At 41.3% G+C, this 22,851-nt stretch overlaps 2 protein-coding genes across 2 annotated transcripts in view; both read left to right on the forward strand.

Moving 5' to 3' along the window:
• LOC119430677 (clathrin heavy chain linker domain-containing protein 1-like) overlaps positions 1–8,451 on the forward strand; it is a 23,940-nt gene extending 15,489 nt beyond the window's left edge. Inside the window, exons 5-10 of the mRNA XM_037698140.1 lie at positions 3,532–3,613; positions 3,696–3,802; positions 4,000–4,171; positions 4,339–4,535; positions 4,975–5,157; positions 8,255–8,451. Coding sequence (XP_037554068.1) covers positions 3,532–3,613; positions 3,696–3,802; positions 4,000–4,171; positions 4,339–4,535; positions 4,975–5,157; positions 8,255–8,451 — 938 coding nt within the window. The remainder of the gene's footprint in view (positions 1–3,531; positions 3,614–3,695; positions 3,803–3,999; positions 4,172–4,338; positions 4,536–4,974; positions 5,158–8,254) is intronic.
• Positions 8,452–14,701: 6,250 nt separating this feature from the next.
• Positions 14,702–22,851, forward strand: part of rtn4a (reticulon 4a) — a 50,234-nt gene continuing 42,084 nt past the window's right edge. The window contains exon 1 of the mRNA XM_037680632.1: positions 14,702–15,340. Within this exon, the coding sequence (XP_037536560.1) occupies positions 14,905–15,340 (436 nt within the window). The 5' untranslated portion in view covers positions 14,702–14,904. The remainder of the gene's footprint in view (positions 15,341–22,851) is intronic.

Below are 22,851 nucleotides of genomic sequence, written 5' to 3' on the forward strand. Positions count from 1 at the left end.
CACTTAGAGAGGTCAAGGTCGAGAGCTTCAAATCTTTTTGTAAGATATTCCAGGAAACAGGAGCGGAGTAGGAGAAGGCCCTTTTGCCTAGTTCAGTCCTCACTGAGGGAACACTGCAGGTAATAATGTCCTGAGAGCGCACTCCGTAGCTGCACTCACGCAGAGACATGTAGGAGGAGATGTATGAAGGCAGCAGACCAAGAAGTGATTTAAAGATGAAAATGTACCAGTGAGAGAGTCTGCGTGAAGTTAATGATGTCCAGTTAACCAATGAATACAGGGTGCAGTGGTGGGTACGATAATCACAGCCAGTTATGAATCTTAGTGCACCATGATAGACAGCATCCAACATCTGCAGGGTTCTTGTAGGAGCGTTCATGTAAATAATATCACCAAAATCAATTGAGGGAAGGAAAGTCACAGATACAAGGTGTTTTCTAGCATTCAGGGTTAGACAGGATCTGTTTCTGAAAAAGAAACCCAGTTTAATTTTCAGTTTCTTTACCAAGTTTTCCACATGGAGCTTAAAAGAAAGATGTGAGTCGACCAAGATACCCAAATATTTATAGGAATCAACAAACTCAATGGGGACACCATTTGAGGATAAAATCGGAGGAAGAACTGCTGGGACCAACTTCCTATTTGAAAAAAGCATCCCTTTGGTTTGGTCGGCATTTAGGACAAGTTTGAGGTGAAACAAATCAGTCTGGATGTAGTTAAATGCAGATTTCAGAAGCTGGAAAGCCTTAGCAACTGTTTTAGCTCGACAATAAACAACTGTGTCATCAGCATAGAAATGTATGGATGCATTAGGGATGTTTTTACCTACATTATGTATGTAGATTGTAAAGAGGGTGGGTCCTAAGACTGAGCCTTGTGGTACACCATTGTTGACTGTTAAATAACTGGAGGAAGTACCATTATGTTGAACACATTGCCTCCGGTCTGAAAGATAGTTAGAGAACCAACCAATGGTGTGATCTGAGAAACCGATTTCTGAGAGTTTATGACACAAGATGTTATGATCCACAGTGTCAAAAGCTTTAGACAGGTCTAAGAAAAGTGCAGCACAATAATCCTTAGCATCCAGTGCTTCAACAACGTCATTAAGAACCTTCAGTGAAGCAGTGGTTGTGCTGTGTTGTTTCCTGAAACCAGATTGATGTGGAGGTAAGATGTTAAATGAGTCCAGGTAATTTTTGATTTGAGAGTTTATCAGTTTTTCTAGAACCTTGGCTAAAATGCAGAGTTTAGAGATTGGTCGATAGTTGTTCAGTGAGGTGGGGTCACCTCCCTTCAGCAAAGGAAGAACAAAGGCTGTTTTCCAAGTGTCTGGGATGGAGTTTTGTCTTATGGAGAGATTGAAGATGTGGGTCACAGGGACTGTGATGATATGAGCAGCCAGCCTTAAGAAATAAGGTGGAAGTTCATCTGGACCTGCAGATTTTTTAGGATCAAGATCTTTTAACAGTTTATTGACCTCACTGACTGAGAATGGAGAAAAAGAGAAGGTGTGATTAACTGAGGATTGACTTGTAGGAGGGATTTGATTTGTAGAAGTTTGGTTATTAAGTGAAGTGGCTGATTTTCCATTAGTTACTGTGTCAAATAAAGAACCAGAAGCAACAAAATGTTTGTTGAGACAGTTCAGGATCTCGTGCTTATTTGACACAGGAGCAGAGTTAACGAGAAGTTGTGATGGGAGGTCAGATGATTGGGGGGTGCCTGAGAGAGATTTAATTGTTTTCCAGAATCTGTTAGGGTCATTTAGATTTTTGGAAGTCTGAGATAAGAAATAGTTTCGTTTTGCTGCTTTGACAGCAGTTGTACATTTATTCCTCATCTGTCGAAAACTCAACCAATCAGTGTCTATATATATATATTTGTGTATTTGTGTATTTGTGTGTGTAAAGAATCACATTATTTTATCAAAGACAATGACCAAAACATGATTTAGTTACTCATGTTTTGGTCATTGTCTTTGATAAAATAATGTGATTCTTTGCAACAACAGTTCCAACCAACATTGCTCCATGTACAGTGTTTAATAAAATTATTAAATGAATGTTTGCAAGAAGAAGCCACAAACCTTGTTTAATTGTTACACAACAGAAGCTTTAATTTGAGCATTTCCTCCACATACATTACCAGATGTGTAAAATATACAAACAGATGCAATTTAAATGTAAAAGATGTACATATGCAGATTACTGAAGACAAGCTGTTTAAACAAGTTTTGACAGAATTCTTCACAACATCAATTCTTTCATTAATAGATTAAAAAAAAAGACAAGATATAAGGAAAGCTTTCCAACACAGCTGCTTGCAGTAATGAATGTTCATCCAAGAAGTGTGACTTGAAGGAGCAGGGAGGCTCTAGACTGGTTTGTCTCCTTTTACATCAAGACGACCCTGATAATTTGATATTAGGCAGCAGCAGATGACCCACAGCTGATAGACTGAACCTCCTGATTGACTGATACTCCTTCACCCTTCACATGGCCCTCTCTGCTAAAATCCTCAGATGAGCCTGGGTCTTCAGGGTGTCCTCTTTGCTGAGTTACTGCTGCTGAGAAAGATGGACACAAGACGAAAGCAAAAAGGCAAATTATTAATCACATCAGAACATAGAAATGGTTTGACATATAGTTTTTAATTCAATATTTAAAATGTTATTCTAAACAACAGTGTTGGAAGATGCCAGAGATTTTACATTAATAGATAAAGTAAACATTTTAATGTTACAGCACTGACAGGCAGCAGCAGTGTAGAGTTTAGCTACCTGTTAGCTGCTAGCTAGCTTACTTTACAATCGGAGGCTGTTTCCTTACACAGTTACAGAATGGTAAATTGATAATGATGGATAACGTTACCACAGCTAACTAACACATAAATACTGTTTTTATTAACGTTAATATAGAAAGTAAACCTTTAAACGTTAGAGCACTGACAGCCCGTGTTGTATATTTTAGCTACTGTGGCTAAAGTTGCTGCTGTGATGGATAACATTACCACGGCTGACAAACACATAAATACAGTTTTTATTAACCTTACCTTGCGCTATACCTTGTAATATAATCTCTGTAAATAAAAGTTGAAGGAATGAAATTCCATGAAGTTTCCAGACAGGTCTCCCGAGTGAGAATAGACCTGGAAGTACTGATCCACAGCATTGGGTCAGAACGGAAGTTGTCTGACATCATTGTGAAAAGGGCCTACTGAGGAGATGCCAAGGCTGATGTGGTGAGGGGCAGCCCAGCCGGAGGTCAGGTGCTGAACCTGTTGATGAACAAGTTTGGGTCATTGGATCTTTCTAGACGGTCCTCCTATGCGGCTGATGGTCGTTATGGTTGAAGTTGTGTTTCTGCATCATTCCTCTTTCAGTTCTTCATCCTTGACCACACCTTGTTGTTATTGTCGCCAGCTTTTCTGTATAGGCCTCATTGCACCTCCTCAACCCCACCTGTAGCTCTCCTTGTATTTGTTCTAGTCTGTTGAGTGAGTGGATGAGATGTTTCCTTCACCCCACAGAGACAGACGAGGACTGCTGCAGCAGGGAGCTGATCAAGGACAAACAGTCCATGGGACAGGATGAGCTGGATCATCTGAACAGGTGTTGCTCTAACCAACATCATCTGACGACATGTAGCTTCTGATCCCTGCAGTTTGTAAATCTAAGCGTGGATCTGTGTTAGGTTTGTGGAGCTTTTTAAATCGGCTCGATATGAAGAAGCTGCGCTGCATGCAGCCAGAGCTCCTGGAGGAGTTTTGAGAAGTTCTGTCACCATGGAGATGTTTAAAGGTGGACATCTCTCTCTCTCTATCACACACACACACACACACCTACAACAAAATCTGTGGATAACTGTCAGCTACAAAAAATACCTAATAACCATAAAAACACACAAAACAAGAAGAAAACTTTATTTTAAACAAAGTTAGAAATGTTTCATGCTTCTGTTTTCTGGTTCCTCACGGTGTTCTTCGGGTTCCTCTCAGGTGTGGACGGCCCCCCATGGTCAGCCCCCCCTGCCCTCCTGTTCTTTCAGGCCCTGCTGGTTACCGTGGGGACAGGTAACCGTCTTCCAGCTGAGGTGTCTCTGCAGGGAGTCTCCTGTTCGCTGAAACATGGAGACATGCAGCTTGTCACTCACGCTGTCACCCAGAACAAGTAACAACTTTTATTTTAAAGCCTCTTACAGATGATAAAGTTAGAATAACATCTGAAAACATCACGATCATCAGAACTGTTTGAAACGTGTGGCTTTTCTACGTCTGAGTTGAGTTTAAGGAGATCTTTTTCCAGACTGTTATACAGCTCCTGATCTTTCCTCTCAGACTGATGTTCTCTGAGGACCTGGGTGACGTTCTTACTGAGCATGCTCAGAAGAATCCCTTCATGGCTGACCTGTCTCTGGCACTCGCCACCTTTGTCTACGAGTCCTGCAGAGTGTACAGGAAGTCAGCACTGAGCATGTGCAGGAGAGGTTTCATCCACAGTGCTGCAGAGTTCATGAAGCTCAACCTGACAGCAGGTTGGTGCATACCGGTGATTTATTTTATTTATTATTTTTAGGAGTAGTTTCACTTTTCAATTGTTGTAGTGTGGATTTTTCTGCAGGTTGTCAACTTTTTGGGTTTAATAGGTAAGGGGATGGATTTATCATCAACTTATGACTGTTTTAAAAACATTAAAATGTTGTTTTGAACCTGGTGTTTCTTAAAACCATGTTGATATCTGAACCTGTTGTAAAACTACCCAACAGAACCTACAAACTATTGAACTGAGCAGTTTAATAAGCAGAAGACTAGAAGTTTTCTTCATTCAAGCCTTTAACTCGAAAACTAACAGAACGGCTCAGATTTCAGTGGTTTAGTTCGTAGAAATATTTGAACACACCTGAGTCAGGTGACCACCAGCAGCATCAGAGTCCTCAGGAACTCTTTACATGTTTGTCTGCTCCTCTGCCTCAGGTGAGTGCATGTGGGTCATCTGTCACTCAGGCAGCCTCTCCCTCCTCCAGCTGCTGACAGATGCTCCACAGGGCCAGGCTGCCATGTTGTCTGTGGGCGTGGCCTGTTCTTCTCTGCTGGCAGACCCTCAGCAGCATCAGTTGGCGCTGCAGCTCCTGAATGGCTTCATGAGTCGAGGGCAAGGTGAGGAGATGCTGCTTGGTTGGTGCAGAGGGAATGTTTCACATGCAGGCTGCAGAATCAGACATTCATAGAATTCCTAGTTGTTCCTGCAGCTCGCTGATCTCTCCGGGTCAGTACATGCAAAAAACAGGTCAGAGAATGGTGTTGTGCTCGAGTAGTTTAAAAATTTTAAATAAATAAAAATAATAGGAAAAAGAAAAACAATACAATTATAAATAAATAAAAAAAATTCCGACCACCGAGCGAAAACAAGCGTTTGACTGAAAACAAAGCCTCATTTCCAGCTGCTGGATCTGAATGGTCCGGTGGACTGGAGAGTCTTCACAAAACTCAGGACTGAAAAAAATAGCTCAATATCATTTTGGGGGTATTAATGGAGGAAAAGGCTTTTTTTTTTCTTTTCTAAAAATGTATAGTACATTTTTTTATTGATTTTAAAAGAAAACGAAACATGGAGGTTTTTTTTTTTTTTACTTAAAGACTCTTTAACAGTTAAGATGAAAAATAATTTGTTTCTTTTTTAATTCAGGCTGAAAACTACAGATTGTCTAGTTTCTTGTGGAAAGAACTATTAAAAATTATTATTTTTATGCAATGGTGGCACAGTGGGGCAGTTGGTAGAGCTGACGCCTCTCAGCGAGAAGGTCGTCGGTTCAAATCCCGGCCAGAGGCCTTTCTGGGTGGAGTTTGCATGTTTTCTCCAGGTACTCTGGTTTCCTCCCACCAAACAAAAACTTTCATGTTAGTCTGATTGGTAACTCTAAATTGTTCCTAGGTGTGAACGAGAGAGTGAATGGTTGTTTGTCTCTATTTGTCCCTGTGATGGACTGGAGACATGTCCAGGATGTCCCCCACCTCTCACACAGCGATAGCTCTTCATGGGCACCAGCGACCCCAACAGGAAGAAGCGGGTAAAGATGTTGGATGGATTTTTAAGCTGTGCAATAAGGTGGTGGACTTGCTTTAAGGAAAACTGTCATAAAGTTAAAGGTCATTTCGAGGGTTAATCCAGGGGTTAGGTGTTGTTTCCATTGTTTGAGTTCCACTTCCTAAAGACTGACCACAGTGGACCCATCTTCATGAACATGAGCTCAGGGAATGTGCAGTCCAGTGTAGTGAGGAATGATCACTCCTTGAAAATTACAGCAGCTATGAAAACAGGCTGCACAACACAGAAGATTAGATTAGATGTTGCTGTCATTTCACGTCACGGGTCTGTTGGATAAATATATCCTCTATTTATCTTAACTGCTCCCTGGGCACTTACATAGCTGCCCACTGCTCCACCTGGGTGTATCTCAGGTGTGATGGGTTAAATGCACAGAACTAATTTTGTCATTGTATGGGAACATACAATGATGACGATGTCAGACTTCCCCTTGCCTTACTTACTCAAAGGAGCCACACTCAACAACAGGAGAAGATTTTTAACTGGTTTTACTTGCAAGGTCAGATTACAGGTTACACAGATATTCAGGAAGTGCACACATGAAGGCCAGTCACAAGAATCTGCCACGGGCAGTGTGTGAGGCTTGTTTTTATACGCTTATCAGCTCCCAGCTCACAGACAGACTTGGAGGCGACCTTGGACTGCCAGCTGCACCTGCAGTCTCAATCCAGCTCCTCGTCCAGCTCTCTCTGCTAACTCCAACACATGGTTCATGGGCAGTTAACATTCTCAGCCATAGCAGCTAAAAACATCCATAAAACCTTGACTATAAAATCTTTTAACAAGATCCAAGGCAACAAAAGGCAGATTACATCTCACCAGAAATACACAACATTAAACAAGCAGATATGATAAATGTACACATATCTGTACAAAAACCTCTGTTTCTACAGATTTGATCAGGTTTAGATAGCTCAGACTAACAGCTGAAGATATTTACAGAATACAAATATAACAGCTGATAGGAAGGAGAGTATTTAATGGTACACTGAAGCCAAAGGCACTGGAGACATGTTCAGTTCAGGGGGGTTGTTGAGTGAGGGAGTGGGGCGGCCCAGAAAGTAGTTCCTGAATGTTGTGGTTCTGGTCCACAGGCTCTGTAGCACCTCCCACAGGACAGGAGGGTAAGCGGTCTGTGTGCTGGGTGGCAGGAGTCATTTCTTACGTTTACTGCTTGGAACCAGCTCATCCGGCCAAGACTCCACAGTTCATGTCCACCTCAAGACACGGAACAGTCTTTAGAGGACAGTAGTATTTGAAAGGAGAGAACGAAGAATCTACTTTAACGTGAAAAAACAACTTTAAAGCGAGGAGAAGGTGGCCCTAGGCATCATCATACTAACCTTGACTCGTCCCTCAGGCAGTTTCACAACCATGCACACCTTGAAGCATGTGATCCAAACCGCCCACAAGACGGAGGGCTGGCTCAGCGGCCGTGTGCCTTCAACAGTCTGTTGTTCTGTGAATGTTTCTGAATCATTCCCACCAGTCAGATCAGTTTTTCAGCACGCGACTCGTTCCTCAGTTTTTAATCTGTTTCAACAGTTCATATCTCAAAACGTTCGTCTCATTCAGGACATTCCTGCTATGACTTTTGGTATTTGTGCAATTTGAACTTTTCAAAATATTTAGTTGTGTCGGCCATGTTTGTCTCATTGAAAATGAATGGAGCTCTGTTTGTGCTGTTTACAACCTTTGACTGCTCATTTCAGCTGTTTTTCTGATTCAGCTTTTTTAGCTTCTTTCTGCTAAATTTACCTTCAGTCTTTCTGCCTATTTTAGCTTATTCTGCTCATTTCTCATTTAGCCTTTTCTACACAGCTCAGCTGTTTTTTGCTGCTTTCAGCAAAACTCAACTGTTCAAACTGAACTCTCAGCAGTTTAGTGATGAAACCTTTTCAGCAGCTTCCTGCAGAACTCATTCAGCAGGAAGTGTTCACACTGCATTTAGACAGGAAATGACATCAGTCTGGTTCTGATTGTCACATCTTTAAAGCCTGGAACTGAAATGTGTTTCTCTGCTCAATCAGCCAGACAAACGTGAAGTTCATGAGATGTTTCCTTCACTTCCAAACATTTAACCAGAACACACTGTTTAATGTGAAGCTTGATGACTGAGACTGATCTGAGGTCTGTCTGTCCCTTCAGATGTGTTGGAGGACATCATCATTAATGACGGTGGCTCCACGATGGACCAGTGGGACCAGGTGGCTTCTCTGTGCTCCGGACTGGGCCAAGACATCCTGAGCCAGACCATTCAGTCCGTTCTATGGGACCAGAACAGAACTGGAACCCAGTCACCGGACCTGGAGGGAGCGTGTCTCATGGAGCACGTCTTCCTGTGAGAACTGGATCTGAAGGTAGAAGAATTTCTGCTGGTTTTGTTTCTGTCAGCTGACTCTGCCAGTCAGTTTCATGATTTTATTACGTTCCTCTCCGTCTCAGAGACTTTCAGAGGTCAAATGTTTGGAGTGCATGTTGTTGCAGTCTGCTGAAAAACTGGGACCAAAACAATAAAATTCCTTCTGTTCTCCTGCTAAGGAACATTGTACTTTTTGAAAGTCGTGTCTGTTATTTCTGCTCTACAACAATTTAATTCACTTGATTTCATCCTTTTTACTTTAATCAATACAATCTGAATCTGTCGATCATTATCTGCGACCACGAGATGTCTTTTTTGGGTGGTATACAGGAGCTTCTCAAAAAATTAGCATCTTGTGAAAAAGTCATTTTTCTGTCAATCATTTCAGAAAGTAAAACTCATATTACATAGATTCATTACAAACTAAGATATTTTGTCTTTATTTCTTGTCATTTTGTTGATTCTGCTTTACTGATAATGAAAAATCAAAGCTCTGTTTCAGAACATTATCATACCATGCCATTTTATTTATAGCATATTGTGAAGAAGTTCAGTATTATAAACTCCTGGTGTCACACCCTAATCAGCTGATTATCTCATCAACATGAGCTACAAATGTCTCATTCCTCAAGTCCAGCCACTCCTGAACCAGAGATAACGTCAGAAGTGTCTTACCTGCTGAGGATAAAAAGAAACTGGGCTGTTGCTCAGTGGTCCAATGTCCTCTCTTCACATGAAAGTGAAATTTCATGTCATTTGGAAATTGTCACAAATATGGAATACTCAGAGCGAAAGGACTGAATATGAACAACTCAACAACTGGAAGATAAGTTCAGTGCTTTTATTTACAAAGTACAATGAATAATATCAAAGATAATGCCAGGAACCCTGGGGAGCAAGGAGAAGGGTCAGCTCTGGAGTTCTGCAGGAATGGAATAATCAGATTGTCTTCTGGTTCTTACTGGTCAGTGATTGGTTGTTGGAGAACGACTGGTTCCAATAATCCTGTGTGAACAATGGTTGGAAGGTGAGGAAGACAGCTAAGGAGGCCACGAGGAGGTTTCCAGAGTTTCACAAAGGAGTCCAGGAACAGGTAAGTCTCAGGAGGTTCGCTGGAAACAGCAAAAGACTCAGGTAAGTAATCTTATGTCCAATTTCCATTAGTACCTTTAGTACCCGTACAGCACGGTTCAACTCGACTAGGTTCAATACACGTTAGCCCCTTTTCCATCACTATTACTCAGACCCAACTCTGCTCAACCCTGCTCAGATCAGCCTGGATTTCCACCGCACTTCAGAACGGGTTCTGGAGGCGTGTCCAGAATCCAAAATCTTGCTAATAAACTTTTAATGAACTTTAGTTCACCATTGTGAGATCTCTGCAGATAAATAATGTTAAATTATTATTTTTATATATGAATGTTTCTTATTTTATACATGAATATTTCTGTTCAGTGCCCTGAGACGACTTCTGTTGTGACTTGGCATTATATAAATAAACTGAACTGAATTAAATCTGATGAACCAGATTCTACAAAAACATTTTATATTTAAAATTCTATATTTTTCTTCATCATTTGATGTATTTCACTCTTTGTGTCTACTTTTATTGTTCAATTTAGATATGTGGTTTTGTTTCTTGTATACAGATTTTATTTTAGCTTTGATTTAAAGTTTAATTCTTGTTTTGTGATTTGTACAGTGGGTTGGAATAAAGTTTAACTAAATGCTGTGTCTCTTCTTTAAACATGTTTGAGGGAAATATTCCTGAGAGATCCAATAATTTTGTGTCTTTTTATGATTTTTCAGCTGAGTTAACTTTAACAGATTATTTAATGGTCATTAAAGTGAAAACAGGATTTCATGATAAAGCCGGCACCGTTTATTTTATTATTTTTTCATCTTCACTGATATACATTATTACTAAGAAAATCATTTAACACACACACATACAACTGACTACCAGCTTATACAGATAATATACAAAACAATAACATCAAACAAAAGTTTCAGAACACTTTATCCCTCAGCTTCGCCCTGTAGTCTGGCCCAATAAGATGGGTAATTGGGGAATTAATAATAATAATAATAATACATTTTATTTGTATAGCACCTTTCTAAATACTCATAGATGCTTTACACAAGTTAAAAAATATATGAAATCAACAATGCATAACACAAAAACGCAATAAAAACATTAAAAGGGCAAATTTAGACATTAAAAGAAATTTTAACAGGTGGGTTTGAGTTCTTTGTTAAAAGTGGAGAGATCGTAGCAGGCACGAAGCTGTTGGGGCAGAGAGTTCCAGAGGGTGGAGGCAGCGATGGAGAAGGCTCTGTTTCCCCAGGTTCGGAGCTTGGTCCTACAGGGGCGCGATAGAAGGTTGGCATCGGAGGAGCGGTGGGAACAAGAAGGAGAGTAGTGATGGAGTAGGTAGGCCAGGTATGGAGGGGCCAGGGACCTTTGAATGTGATGAGGAGGATCTTGAAATGGATGCACTGAATGACAGGGAGCCAATGGAGGTTTTGCAGGACAGGAGTGATAAGTTCACTGGAACAGGTGTGGGTAAGAAGGTAGGAGAAGAGTTCTGAATATATTGCAGTTTGTTGAGAGTTTTGGATGGCGTACCGTACAAAATACTATTGCAATAGTCTGTTCTGGATGTGACAAAGGCATGGATTAGGATTTCAGCAGTGGAGAAAGTGAGTGATGGGCTGAATCGTGCTATGTTTTTGAGATGGAAGAATGCAGTCCAAGTTATCTGTTTGACGTGTGATTTGAATGAAAGAGTGGAGTCGAGAAGAATACCAAGATTACGAATGAGTGGTGATGGAGTGAGAGTGATGTTGTCAAAGTTGAGGCAGAAGTTTTGAGTGGACTTGGTAACACTGTTTGGACCAATGACGAGTATGTCGGTTTTGTCAGTATTTAATTTGGGAAAACTGTGCTTCATCAAGATTTTGATGTCAGTTAAGTAGTGGGTGAGGGTGGAGTGGAAATTATGGTTTAAGGATGTAGTAGAAATGTAAATCTGTATGCCATCAGCGTAGCAGTGGAAATGGAGGCCATGACAACGGATGATATTACCAAGGAGGAGGATGTAGAGAACGAAAAGTAGAGGACCAAGCACTGAAACTTGGGGAACACCCTGGTATAGAGGAGTTATTGAAGAAGAGTAGCAGTTGATATTTATAAATTGTTTCCAGTCTGTGAGGTAGGACTGAAACCAGGACAGGGTGGAGCCAGTGATGTTCAGGTTGGACTTGAGATGGAACAGGAGGATGGAATGACTGACAGTGTCAAAAGCTGCAGTGAGGCCCAGGAGAATGAGGATACTGAGCTGGCCAGAATCAGAGGAAAGGAAGAGATTGTTGGTAACTTTGAGAAGAGCTCCAACAATTTTCAGTCAGGTCATCTGGACAGTTTCTTTTTTTTTTTGTGCTGAAACGTTTCACCTTCCATCCAGAAGGCTTCATTAGTCAAGGAAACACAAAACTGATTCCTCCCCCAACAGCTTACTCCAAAGCTTTGGAGTAAGCTGTGGAAGGTGAAACGTTTCAGCACAAAAAAAAAAAGAAACTGTCCAGATGACCTGACTGAAAATTGTTGGATTGTATTCCTGGATTATTGAGCATGGACTTTGTTGGTCTGAGAAGAGCCGTTTCTGTGCTGTGTTTTGGACGGAAACCGGACTGGAATGGTTCAAACAAGCTACTGGATTTGCGGTGGGTCTGAAGTTGACCAGCTATCACTCACTCTAAAATTTTAGACAGAAAGGGAAGATTGGATATAGGCTGAAAATTTATGACGTTATCAGGGTCAATATCAGTTTTTTTTTTAGTATTGGGGTTATAGCTGCCAACTTGAGAGACTGTGGAACAGATCCAGAAGTAGGGGTTGATGATTCTTATGATCAGAAGAGACAATGGGGAGACAACTTTTGATGAGAGGAGAGGGAATGGGATCCAAGGAGCAGGTGGTAGTTTTGATACCAGTCAAATGTTTAGTTGGTTGAGCAGAGGACATTGGATTGAAGTGTGAGAGCTGCTGACTGGAGCTGGGGGGAGGTGAATTTGGAGGAGCTGTGTGAGCAGAGAAGAGATGAAGGGAACTATAAATGTTATCAATTTTGGGCTGAAAGAAAGACTGAAAACTTTTGCATTTGATGATGTTAAAGGATGAGGAAATTTTGTTATTGGGCTTTAAAAGCATGCTGATAGTTGAGAAAAGAGATCTGGGGTTGTTGGAGCCAGAGTGGATGAGACTAGAGTAGTAATTTGACCGGGCAGAGTTTAGTGCATCTTTATATTTCTGTATATAATCTGTGTACATTTGGAGATGGACAGTTAGACCAGATTTCTTATACAGTTAAGTTGACGCTTTCGGGATTTCATTTTATGGAGCTCAGAGGTGTACCATGGAGCAGTGTGAGTGAAGGAGACAGTTTTGGTTTTAATAGGGGCTAGCTCATCAAGGCAAAAGGAGAGACTGCTGTTATAATAGGTGGCTAGTTTTGAGGGGTTGTCAGTCAGTGGGGGAGGGAAGATTGCCAGTTTGGAGGTGACAAGAGCGAAAAGGGCAGAAAGGTTGATGGATTTGAGATTGTGGAAAACTATTTCACATTTTGTTTTGGGTACAGTAGGGAGGATGTTTATGTCAAATGTGATGGCAAGGTGGTCCGATATATGTAAGTTATGGCCAGAGAGGTTATGGATTGTGAGACCAGTGGAGCAGACCAAATCCAGAATATGACCTTGAGTGTGCATAGGGAAGTTGACTTGCTGAGTGATGTTGAAACAGTTGGGAAGATCCAGGAATCAGTTGCTGTTTTGTAGTTGTTATTGTCAACATGCAAATTAAAGTCACCAAGCAATTCCCTCCAGGTGAAGTGTGGCCAGGCTGCCATCATGTGTGCACTTCATGAAGCTAGCCCTCAGGAAGTTGTCCTCAAAGAAAAAGTAGTTAGTCTTTAAAATAAAAGCACAACAAAGCAAATTTCCTGTTGGTGTCTGTATGTGTACTTCACCTTAGTGAGAGAAATGCTTTACAGCATCCTCACATACTCACTGACTGTGAAACAAATTGCCCCTTGAGGATAATAAAGATTCTTGAACTTGAACTTGCACTTTCAAATCAGAAGCACTTATGTGTGTATAATACTGTTTTATTATATAACAATAATTGTTCTGATTATTCTTCTATGATGTGTGCTGACCTCTTGGCCAGGTCACCCTTGGAAACGAGATATTGATCTCAGTGGTTTTTTTTTTTTTGTTGTTTGTTTTTTTCTGGTTAGATAAAGATGTTGATGACCAGTACTGATTTAGTAAAGCTTTAATCTGACAGCTCACCAACATATTCATTAATTTGCTTGTTGGAATAATTAGTTTATGTAACTACCAATCTATGATATTTAAAGTTTGACGAAATTTTTTTTTAATATGTATTAAAGTTGTTATTATACAGCTTGAACTGACATCATTTAAGGTGGATTCACTAATAGCTGCTGCTAAATTTTTAACTTGAATTGGAAAAAAGATGAACCAGTTTGAATTGTGTAAGAGCAAGTAAATTCTTACTTTAATAGAAGTTTAAGTAACTTCTGACTTCCTAATAACTGATTTTATGTTTTTTAAATAGTAAAGACTTGAATATACATAAAATAAACCAGCTGCCTCTGTTTAACACTGAAATCTTCTCTGTGGTTGGACTGAAGCACCAAAAATCTCTACAAACATACAAAAAATGAAATGACCTCTGGACTCTGGTAGCATAACCCTGTTTGAACTAACATGTAAATGATTGAATGACTTAAAGTTCTGTTCTGGCTGGTTAGAATCCAGAACCTGGTCATTTTATCAGGCTTGTACTGGAAGTGGGCCTTTGTTGTGCTTGATATATGTTTATTTTTAGGTAAAATGGGGATGTTTCTCTGCGGTTTTAGACTGATGACACAGCATAAAGCAGCACAAGGCGTTAATAATATGCAGCTTCCCCGTGTAAACGGTATGGAGTAATGCACGTAGCACCTAGGAAGATGGCTCCCAAAATTCTCGCCTTGCGCCGTCAGTGTCCTATCCTGTGTTGATCACCTCAGTAGAAGTTTGTCACCCCCTAAATTTAACAGGTTACGCCCCCCAGACTTTTCGAGCTCTGATTGGTTAAAGTGGGCGTTACGCAGAGGTCACTCCACAGGTGATTGGTCAGCGAGGTGTCCCATAGTTATACCACCAGGCTCGGGTTCGACTGTTGCGTGGCTGCTGCGTGGCGTACTGAGGTCTGTCCGGGTTAAGAAAAGACCTGAAGGTCCGGTTCGGGTTCTGAGCTTTTCCTGGTAGAAGTTTTCAACAGGAAGTCAAAGTTCACCGGAACTTTACAGAAAAGGAAACTTTTTTGTACCGTTAGAGAAACTTTGCTTTGCGAGGATAAAAAAAGATGGCAGACAACGAGGAGCAACTCGTTTCTTCCACCACCCTGTTTCCCGAGGGACACCACTACGAACCGGAACCGGACCTTGAGCCCAGGCAGGACCTCTTTAATGTGGATGATATTGTGGACTTGGTCGGCGGAGCTCAGGACGCCTTGGAGCGACACATCCAGGAGTCCACACTAACTTCTACAGAACCAGAAGCTGAGCACGAGCCTACAGTCACAGACCGCACGAGCCCTGCTTCATTTCCAGAGGAGGAGCCTGAGGTCGTGGCCCCCAAAGCCGAGCCGGAGAGCACACACATCCTTCCAGAACCACAACCAGAACCTGCCCCTGAGAGCGACGCCCTCCCAGCTGCTGCAGCCCGGAAAGCAGCTCCATCCCCCGCAGAGGCAGCGCAGCAGCCTCCGGTGCGACAGGAACCAGCGGCTTCGGCGTCGTGTGAGTATCGGATCTGAGGCCGGTTCTGTTCGGGTTATGACCAGATATCAATCCGAACCTTTTAATGAACTGAAATCATGTTGAGGTCTACATCAGGTCTGTCGGGTACCGACTGATGGTTGATAAGCCGGTTGATGATGCTGCACGGACCGAACCTGCTGTTCGAAACAGTTCGGTTTACGGTACAATCTGACTCCCGGGGTGTTTTAAAAGAAAATGTGTCCGTGTGGTGGGGGACCTGTCCGCGGCCAGAGCCGCAGGTTAGCCCGGTGTCTGGAGACGCGGCCCACCTGTTCGGTTCGATCAACGACAGGAAACTGACCGGATGTACCGGTGTCATTAAACCGTTACTCGACCCGCTAAACGAGCCGATTCACAAACACAACACCGGGAAATGATTGTTTTTAAGAGGAAAATTCAACAGAAACGGGTTTGGTTCGTTCCTGGGGTCGTTTTATTTTCCCGCTGCTCCGCTAATGCTAACGGCTATTCAGGTTCCATTATCGGACACATGTATAACACGTTAATTCGCGGATAGAAACAGGAACTGTTTAAGAAACGCGTAGTTTCATTAAAAAGGTTTAATAATCAGAAGGTGCTGTTTGATTTTTTTTTTTTTTGTCAGACAGCTTTATAAAATGAGTTAGCCATCAAGGTCTGATAACCTGTTATATGTGTTATGGTTGAACATCAGTGGTTTGATCATTGAAGATGGATAAAATAACTTATTTAATTAGGTCATAATAAAATGTAACGCATGTGGTTAGAGGAAACAGGACTCTGTCCGATAATGGAAGCAGTAACGGTTAGCTCAGCACGGCGCACCCAGATTAGTCACAACAAAAGAATCCGCTGGGAGTCCACTCCCTGTTCGGTTCCCACACCGGTACCAGGCCCAGTCCGGCACCTTATGCGACCGGATCTAGTCTCCTGGATCCAGTCATCTGATCTGAACCCGAGCCCAGCTCCAGCGGCCCGGTTCTGTCCTGTCTGTGCTGCTGTTATTTTTAGGAGGTGAGTGCTGCTGCCGGTTCTGTGGCGCTGCGGTTTCCAGGTAAACAGGCCTCAGACCCTCCAGGAGGGGGGGCAGGGTGGGGCTGCTGGCAGGGAGGAGGATGATCCTCTATCTGAACAGAACCCAACAGAAGCAGCTGGTTCTGCTCGTGTCTGAGGGCTTAGTTAGGACAGAACCGACTGCATGATCCCTGAAGTTAAATTTACTGTCTGTCTCTGTGTTGATTATTTGACTCACTTTTAACATTTTAAACCGTTACTGGACTGCTTTTATGAACCTCTGAGGACTGAATCAGAACTCTGAGGGGATCAGGTTCTTACTGGGTTCCTCACAGACCAACCTGCTCTTAACTGGGGTTCAGTCCGCGTGTCATCAGGTCCTTATTGAGTGATGTTTGTTCTTGGTTTTATTTATTTAACCAACTTGTGAACCACTGCTCAGCTGTGTAGTGTTTAAATGTGCTCTAAAAATAAACTGGACATTGTTTCCGTTCAGTCCTGTGTTGGTCTCACTGATCAACCCCTCAGAGCTGTGGGACATCCTCAGACTCTGACTCATGGACACCAGACCATGAAGGGTCCCTGAGAAGGTCCAGGAGCCCACAGTGCCTCTGTAATTAATCTGAAAGAAAATTTAACAAAAATAATACAAATGTCTGAGCGACTGACTGGAGGACACATTTGGACACGCTGTGCGTCTCCTGCAGTCCAGCACAGGGACACAGCAGATCTGTTGTTAACGTTTTATAATAATTCTTGGAAGAAGGCTTTTCAGTCCTCGGCATGTTTCTCCTCTGAGGTCGATCCAGGAGTTTAATGTAACAAAACAAACCTGAGTACAACAAGGACGTCGTCTGATCGGACTCAGAGTCCAGTTAAACGTTATTCTGAACTCTTTTCTTCTGGTTTTAGTTTAGTTTTTTATTTGAAGTTCATTCTGATCAAGTCTTGCCTCCATGAACTTCATCAGATTATGATGAACAACTGAAATCTAAACACTTCATTTATATGACTTTTATTTTCTCAGACATTTGAGCTGAAGTACGAGCAGGTTCTGTGATCTCTGCAGAAAACAGTGAAGGTTGGCAGAACCTCCTGCTGGCGCCTTGTGGTCTTTGTTCTGGAAGAAGCAGGTGTTAGATGGAAACCTCATTATTTTTATTTCAGTCTGTTTGAGCAATATCTCTACAGTTTGTTTCTGGAATCACAAGATTAAATCGAGCAAATATTGCTTAGTACAACTAATGTTGAATGTTTTCATCGAATCATTGATAAATGTACCTCCAGGTGCGAGGGTCTCCTGTGAGCAGAACAGCAGAAGTAGATTTTAGAGGTGAACTCGGTCTGAACACCTGCAGAACTCCACTCCCGTCAAAGGACGCGAACTTGGCCTGGTTCTGTCTCGTGGTCCGGACGTCTGTGTCACTAGAAGGCAAAGACTTCTGGGGGTGGTTGTTGATGTGTTTTTTTTTCAGTTTTAAAGGGAATTGTTTTTAATTTAACTAGGGCTGCAACTAACGATTATTTCAATAATCGATTCATCGGCCGATTTATTTTTTCGATTAATCGATGAATCGGCAAAAAAAAACAAAACGTTTTTATTTCCACCCCTTTATTCCAAAATTGAACATTTGACTGACATAGCAATTCACACAAAAAACAGGTTGCTATTTTACTATTCCTTTAGTAAAATATTGATTAATAAAAAATAAGTTAGTCAAATAGCTTAAAAAAATAAATGTACACAAAAATATATACAAATGTGTTTTTATACCGGGCAGCACGGTGGCGCAACTGGTAGAGCTGCTGCCTCAGCGAGCAGGTCCTTGGTTCAAACCCCGGTCCAGGGGCCTTTCTGGGTGGAGTTTGCATGTTCTCTCCGTGCATGCGTGGGTTTTCTCCGGGTGCTCCGGTTTCCTCCCACAGACCAAAAACATGCATGTTAGGCTGATTGGTAACTCTAAATTGTCCCTAGGTGAGAGTGAGAGAGTGAATGGTTGTTTGTCTCGTTTGTCTCTATGTGTCCCTGTGATGGACTTGCGACCCGTCCAGGGTGTACCCCGCCCCTCGCACAGTGATTGCTGGACATGGGCACCAGCGACCCCCGTGACCCAAAATGGAATAAACGGGTAAAGATAATGGATGGATGGATGTCTTTATACCTGCACAATATTTAGCTACTTTGTAAAATGTGTCATTGAGGGAAGAGTGCAACCTGGATTAAAAGTGTAGATTATTGTAACCTTGATTAAAAGTGTGGATTATTGTAACCTGGATTAAAAGTGTGGATTATTGTAACCTGGATTAAAAGTGTGGATCATTGTAGTGAAGCTTTCGTCTTCAACCATGGACAGAGGCCTCATGTCAGTGATGATCATTTAAGGATGTTATCAGTGAAAACAGCTGCTGCTGTGGTGTCCATGATGTCAGTCCATCATGAAGGCTGTTGTTGTTTTCTGGAATGAGAGAGTAAATATGTATTAAATTATAATTTACAGCAACTCAAGAAATGCCTTGTTTCACTTACAGTGTTAGGTTCAGGCAAAAGTAGCTAAAAGAGCAATTAAACACACACACATATATAAAATACTTAATTACACACATTTGAGTAGATGTAATAAATTACTTTAATTCCTGTTTAAATGCAATTCATCCTGCCATACCTGCAGTGTCTTCAGACTTTGCCAACAAATTAAAAGTTGAAGCTTAATCATTAAATTATTATCTTTGTGTTAGATTTATTTATAAATCGCATTTAAACACTGCTTGTTCCAATTAAATTAAATAAAAAGTAACACACACGTTCTCTATCACCGCCATTAATCAGAAAACAAACAAACATCAGCTTCATCTACCAGACAGACTGACGTTACGTTTTCTCTCTTGAAACAGAACAATGTGTTAAGTTGTAGAGACTCACCTGCAACACGAGTTGGGACTGAGACATGTTGTATCAGCTGCAGCTCCTTCCTCCTCCTCGTGACTCCGACATGTTTACGTTTCATCTCCGTGGTTCTCTCGTGTCGTGTCGGTGATTTTCAAAGCGGCATGCTTCTCATGTTTTATCTTTGTGAAGTTCTCCCACACATTAAAGGACTTGGGTCAAACAGTTTTCGCTGCGTCGGTCATTTGTAAAATTTACTTAAATTTCCTTTGAAAACACAGCCACTGCTCTTCTCCCCCCTCGCTCTGTTCAACTCGCGCTGCAGTTTTTTTTTCTCAAACTTTATTCAGTCAGTCAGCATTGACAATGAACTGCCCGTGAACAAAACGGCTCCGCAGCGCCGTGAAAGATGCATAATCGCGCGACACAACGAATCGATAACGGAATTCGTTGCCAACGCTTTTAATCATCGATTTTTATCGATTCGTTGTTGCAGCCCTAAATTTAACACCTTCTAATCCTCTAGATATCGTCCTCTGGTCTTTTAAAGGAAACTCTTCGCATCTTGTATTTTACACTTGTTGAACAGCTCTTGGTCATCCAGCTGTGTTCCAGCTGCTCTCAAACACTCTGATCTTCAAAAATAATAAAAAAATTGATCTTGATTTTCTTTAGAACTGCAGGCTAATATCTAATCTACCCTTCATGTCCAGAATTTGAGAAAAGGCTCTTTTTGATCAACGTTAGACCTTTTTAGATCCTCATGGCGTTTGTGAAGAGTTCTGGTTTTAAATCCCATTGTAGCACTGAGACAACACTTTGAAGAGTTTTTAATCATCTCCTTTGAACTGCTGACTCAGGTTGTTTCAGTTCTTTTAGATTGAACGTCTGCCTTTCATTCAGGCAGTCACAGCATTCTGTTTTCAAGACAACATGTTTGTCTTTAAGGCTCAGTTCTATCGTGGTTCCACTCTTTGTTAACCGACAGATCTTTTTCTGTTTCCCTGGGTTAATACTCGTCTTCTTCAGTACCTATTTGTTGTGGTGTACCTCAGAGATTCTTATTGGGCCCTATTCTGTTTAGTTTATATATGATGCCTTTGGTTAATATTCAGAAAATATAACATTTCATTTCACTGTTATGCTGATGGCATCCAGATATATTTCTCTTATATAGTAGATATCTCTGCCCCCCTGCAGACTGTTTGTGTCTACAAGTTGTCAAACACTGGTCAACTCAGAACTGTCTGACCCTGAATGAAAATAAAACTCTAGTTGTATTTGGACGTTGTACCCCTCTCAATGAGTTAAATGATATCCCCCTCATTGCTCTTCTTCATTCCTCCACCGTCAGGAATGAGTGATTTTAGACCGTTCTTTTAAATTTCAGCGGCATGTATTACTCTTTATTAGTTACCTCACCTTACCTTTTTAACGTGAACATTTTTGACATAACATTTTTTCATAGTTCAGTGTGTTTCCAAATATAAACAGGCCTAGCAATGTCCAAAACAATGAGGACCTGTAGAATTTAAATTTGTAGATCTTTCTGTTAAAATACAAACACGAACATCGTGAAAACGTTGAGTTTTAGAAAAAAGCTACAAATTAAAAGGAGACCCAACATTAAGGGTGAGGGACTAATGGCTGCACACCTTCTCTGTCGGATGTTTGTTATAAAGTGTTTTGTTTTGAATCAGAACAGTGTTTGTAAGTCAGCATGTCGAGACTCATCTGTGTTTGGTTTGAGCATCCTGAGAGGAACCAGAACCCAGGTTCTCCTCTGTGTCAGCAGCTCAGAGTAAATCAGGGACGTGTCAGAATGTGCTGAAGGGTGTTGTGTGGCAGAACGGACTGATTCAGCAGCCGGGCCTCGCCTCTTCATGTCCGAACTTTTGGGTCTGAGTTTAAAACATTTATTGTGCTTCTTATAAGTACCTGAAAATACACGCTGTTCTCAGTTTAGGCTGATATTGTATCAAATACAGCTAAAATGACAGATGGGATCTAGAATAATTAATAAACGGGTTCATAATTAACCACGTCCTATCACTAATACACAAACGTATTGATGATGTCAAAACATTACAATTAACTCAAATGCTGTCAACATTTAAATTAAATGTAGTTAACTGAAGCACACTTTCAACAAAATCTAAATAAATACTTATATTGTGTAAACATCCCTTTACATAACCATTATCTTTGAACTGGTCTTTATTTGAGATTAATAATGTTGAAAAGCTTTTATCCTACTTCATCTTCTTCTCCAGTTTCCTGTCTTGTTTTAGTTGAAGATGAGCTAACATCCTAACTTTATTTCTCTATCAGTCTGTGATTGAACAGTCGTTTTGTCCGTCTTTAACCGGAGAGCCTACTTTACCTCTGCTGAGCAGAACCGTTATCATTTCCTGCTGATCAGAGGTGAGACGGTTCCTGTCTTTCTTCAGATCGCTCTTCTTTCGTCATGTTCGGATTCTGATCTTTCTGACTTGAACATGAGCTGACCGAACCTGATCAGTGATGCTGCACATCACTGAACATCTGATGCATGTTTCCAACCTGCTGAAGCTGTAATAAGACATGGTTTTTGCCCCTCGTCGCGAAGCAAAGGGGGGGTTGAAAATACCCTCCATCCATCTGTCTATGCATGTTGTGAACACGATAACTAAAAAAACAAATGAGACTGACTTCCTTGTTAGTGTGTGACTGCACCTAGGTGTGAGAAAGGTTCATTCTGAAAGTTGGGTTGCCAAGTCAAAATCCAAGATGGCCACCATCATATAAATATGTAATCCAACCACATCAATCATTTGAGGAAACCATGCTTTCTAGTTTGTATATTGCTTAAAATTCTAGTTTCCTCTGATGATTGGGGTGGCAATATGGAGGTCAACCATTGATCCTAGTTTTAGATTCAGTTCAATTCAGTTTATTTATATAACACCAAGTCACAACAGAAGTCATCTCAGGGCAATGAACAGAAACATTCATATATATAAAAATAATTTAACACGATTTATCTGAGGAGCAGACTGATTTGAGTTTAACTTGATCGCAGACTCATCTTGAGCAAGCATGAAGGCAACAGTGGAAAGGAAAAACTCCCTCATGCGGAAGAAACTTTTGGCAGAACTAGGCTCAGGACAAGTGCCCATCACCTTCGACCGGCTGAGTTTGAGAGGAACAAGGAGGAACAGATACACAATGGCAGGTCAAGAATCGCATGTTAAGATAGAAATAGTATCAAATGAAAACAATGTGTCAGCCTCATGGACAGAAACAGGAAGTTGGTTCCACAAGAGAGGAGTCTGATAACTGAAAGATCTTCCTCCCATTCTGTTTTTGTAAACTCTAGGAACCGCAAATAAGCCTGCAGTCTGAGAGCGAAGCGCTCTATTAGGAAAATATGGAACAATAAGATCTGTAATATAAGATGGAGCTAGGTTGTTGAGAGCTTTGTAGGTTAGAAGTAAGATTTTGAATTCAATTCGTGTCTTGACAGGAAGCCAATGGACAGAAGCTAAACCTGGAGACATACAGTGGGGAGAACAAGTATTTGATAGACTGTTGATTTTTCAGGTTTTCCCACTTGCAAAGCTTGTAGATGACT

Source organism: Nematolebias whitei, chromosome 1, assembly GCF_014905685.2.
Source record: "Nematolebias whitei isolate Nwh7 chromosome 1, NemWhi1, whole genome shotgun sequence".
Taxonomy (NCBI): domain Eukaryota; kingdom Metazoa; phylum Chordata; class Actinopteri; order Cyprinodontiformes; family Rivulidae; genus Nematolebias; species Nematolebias whitei.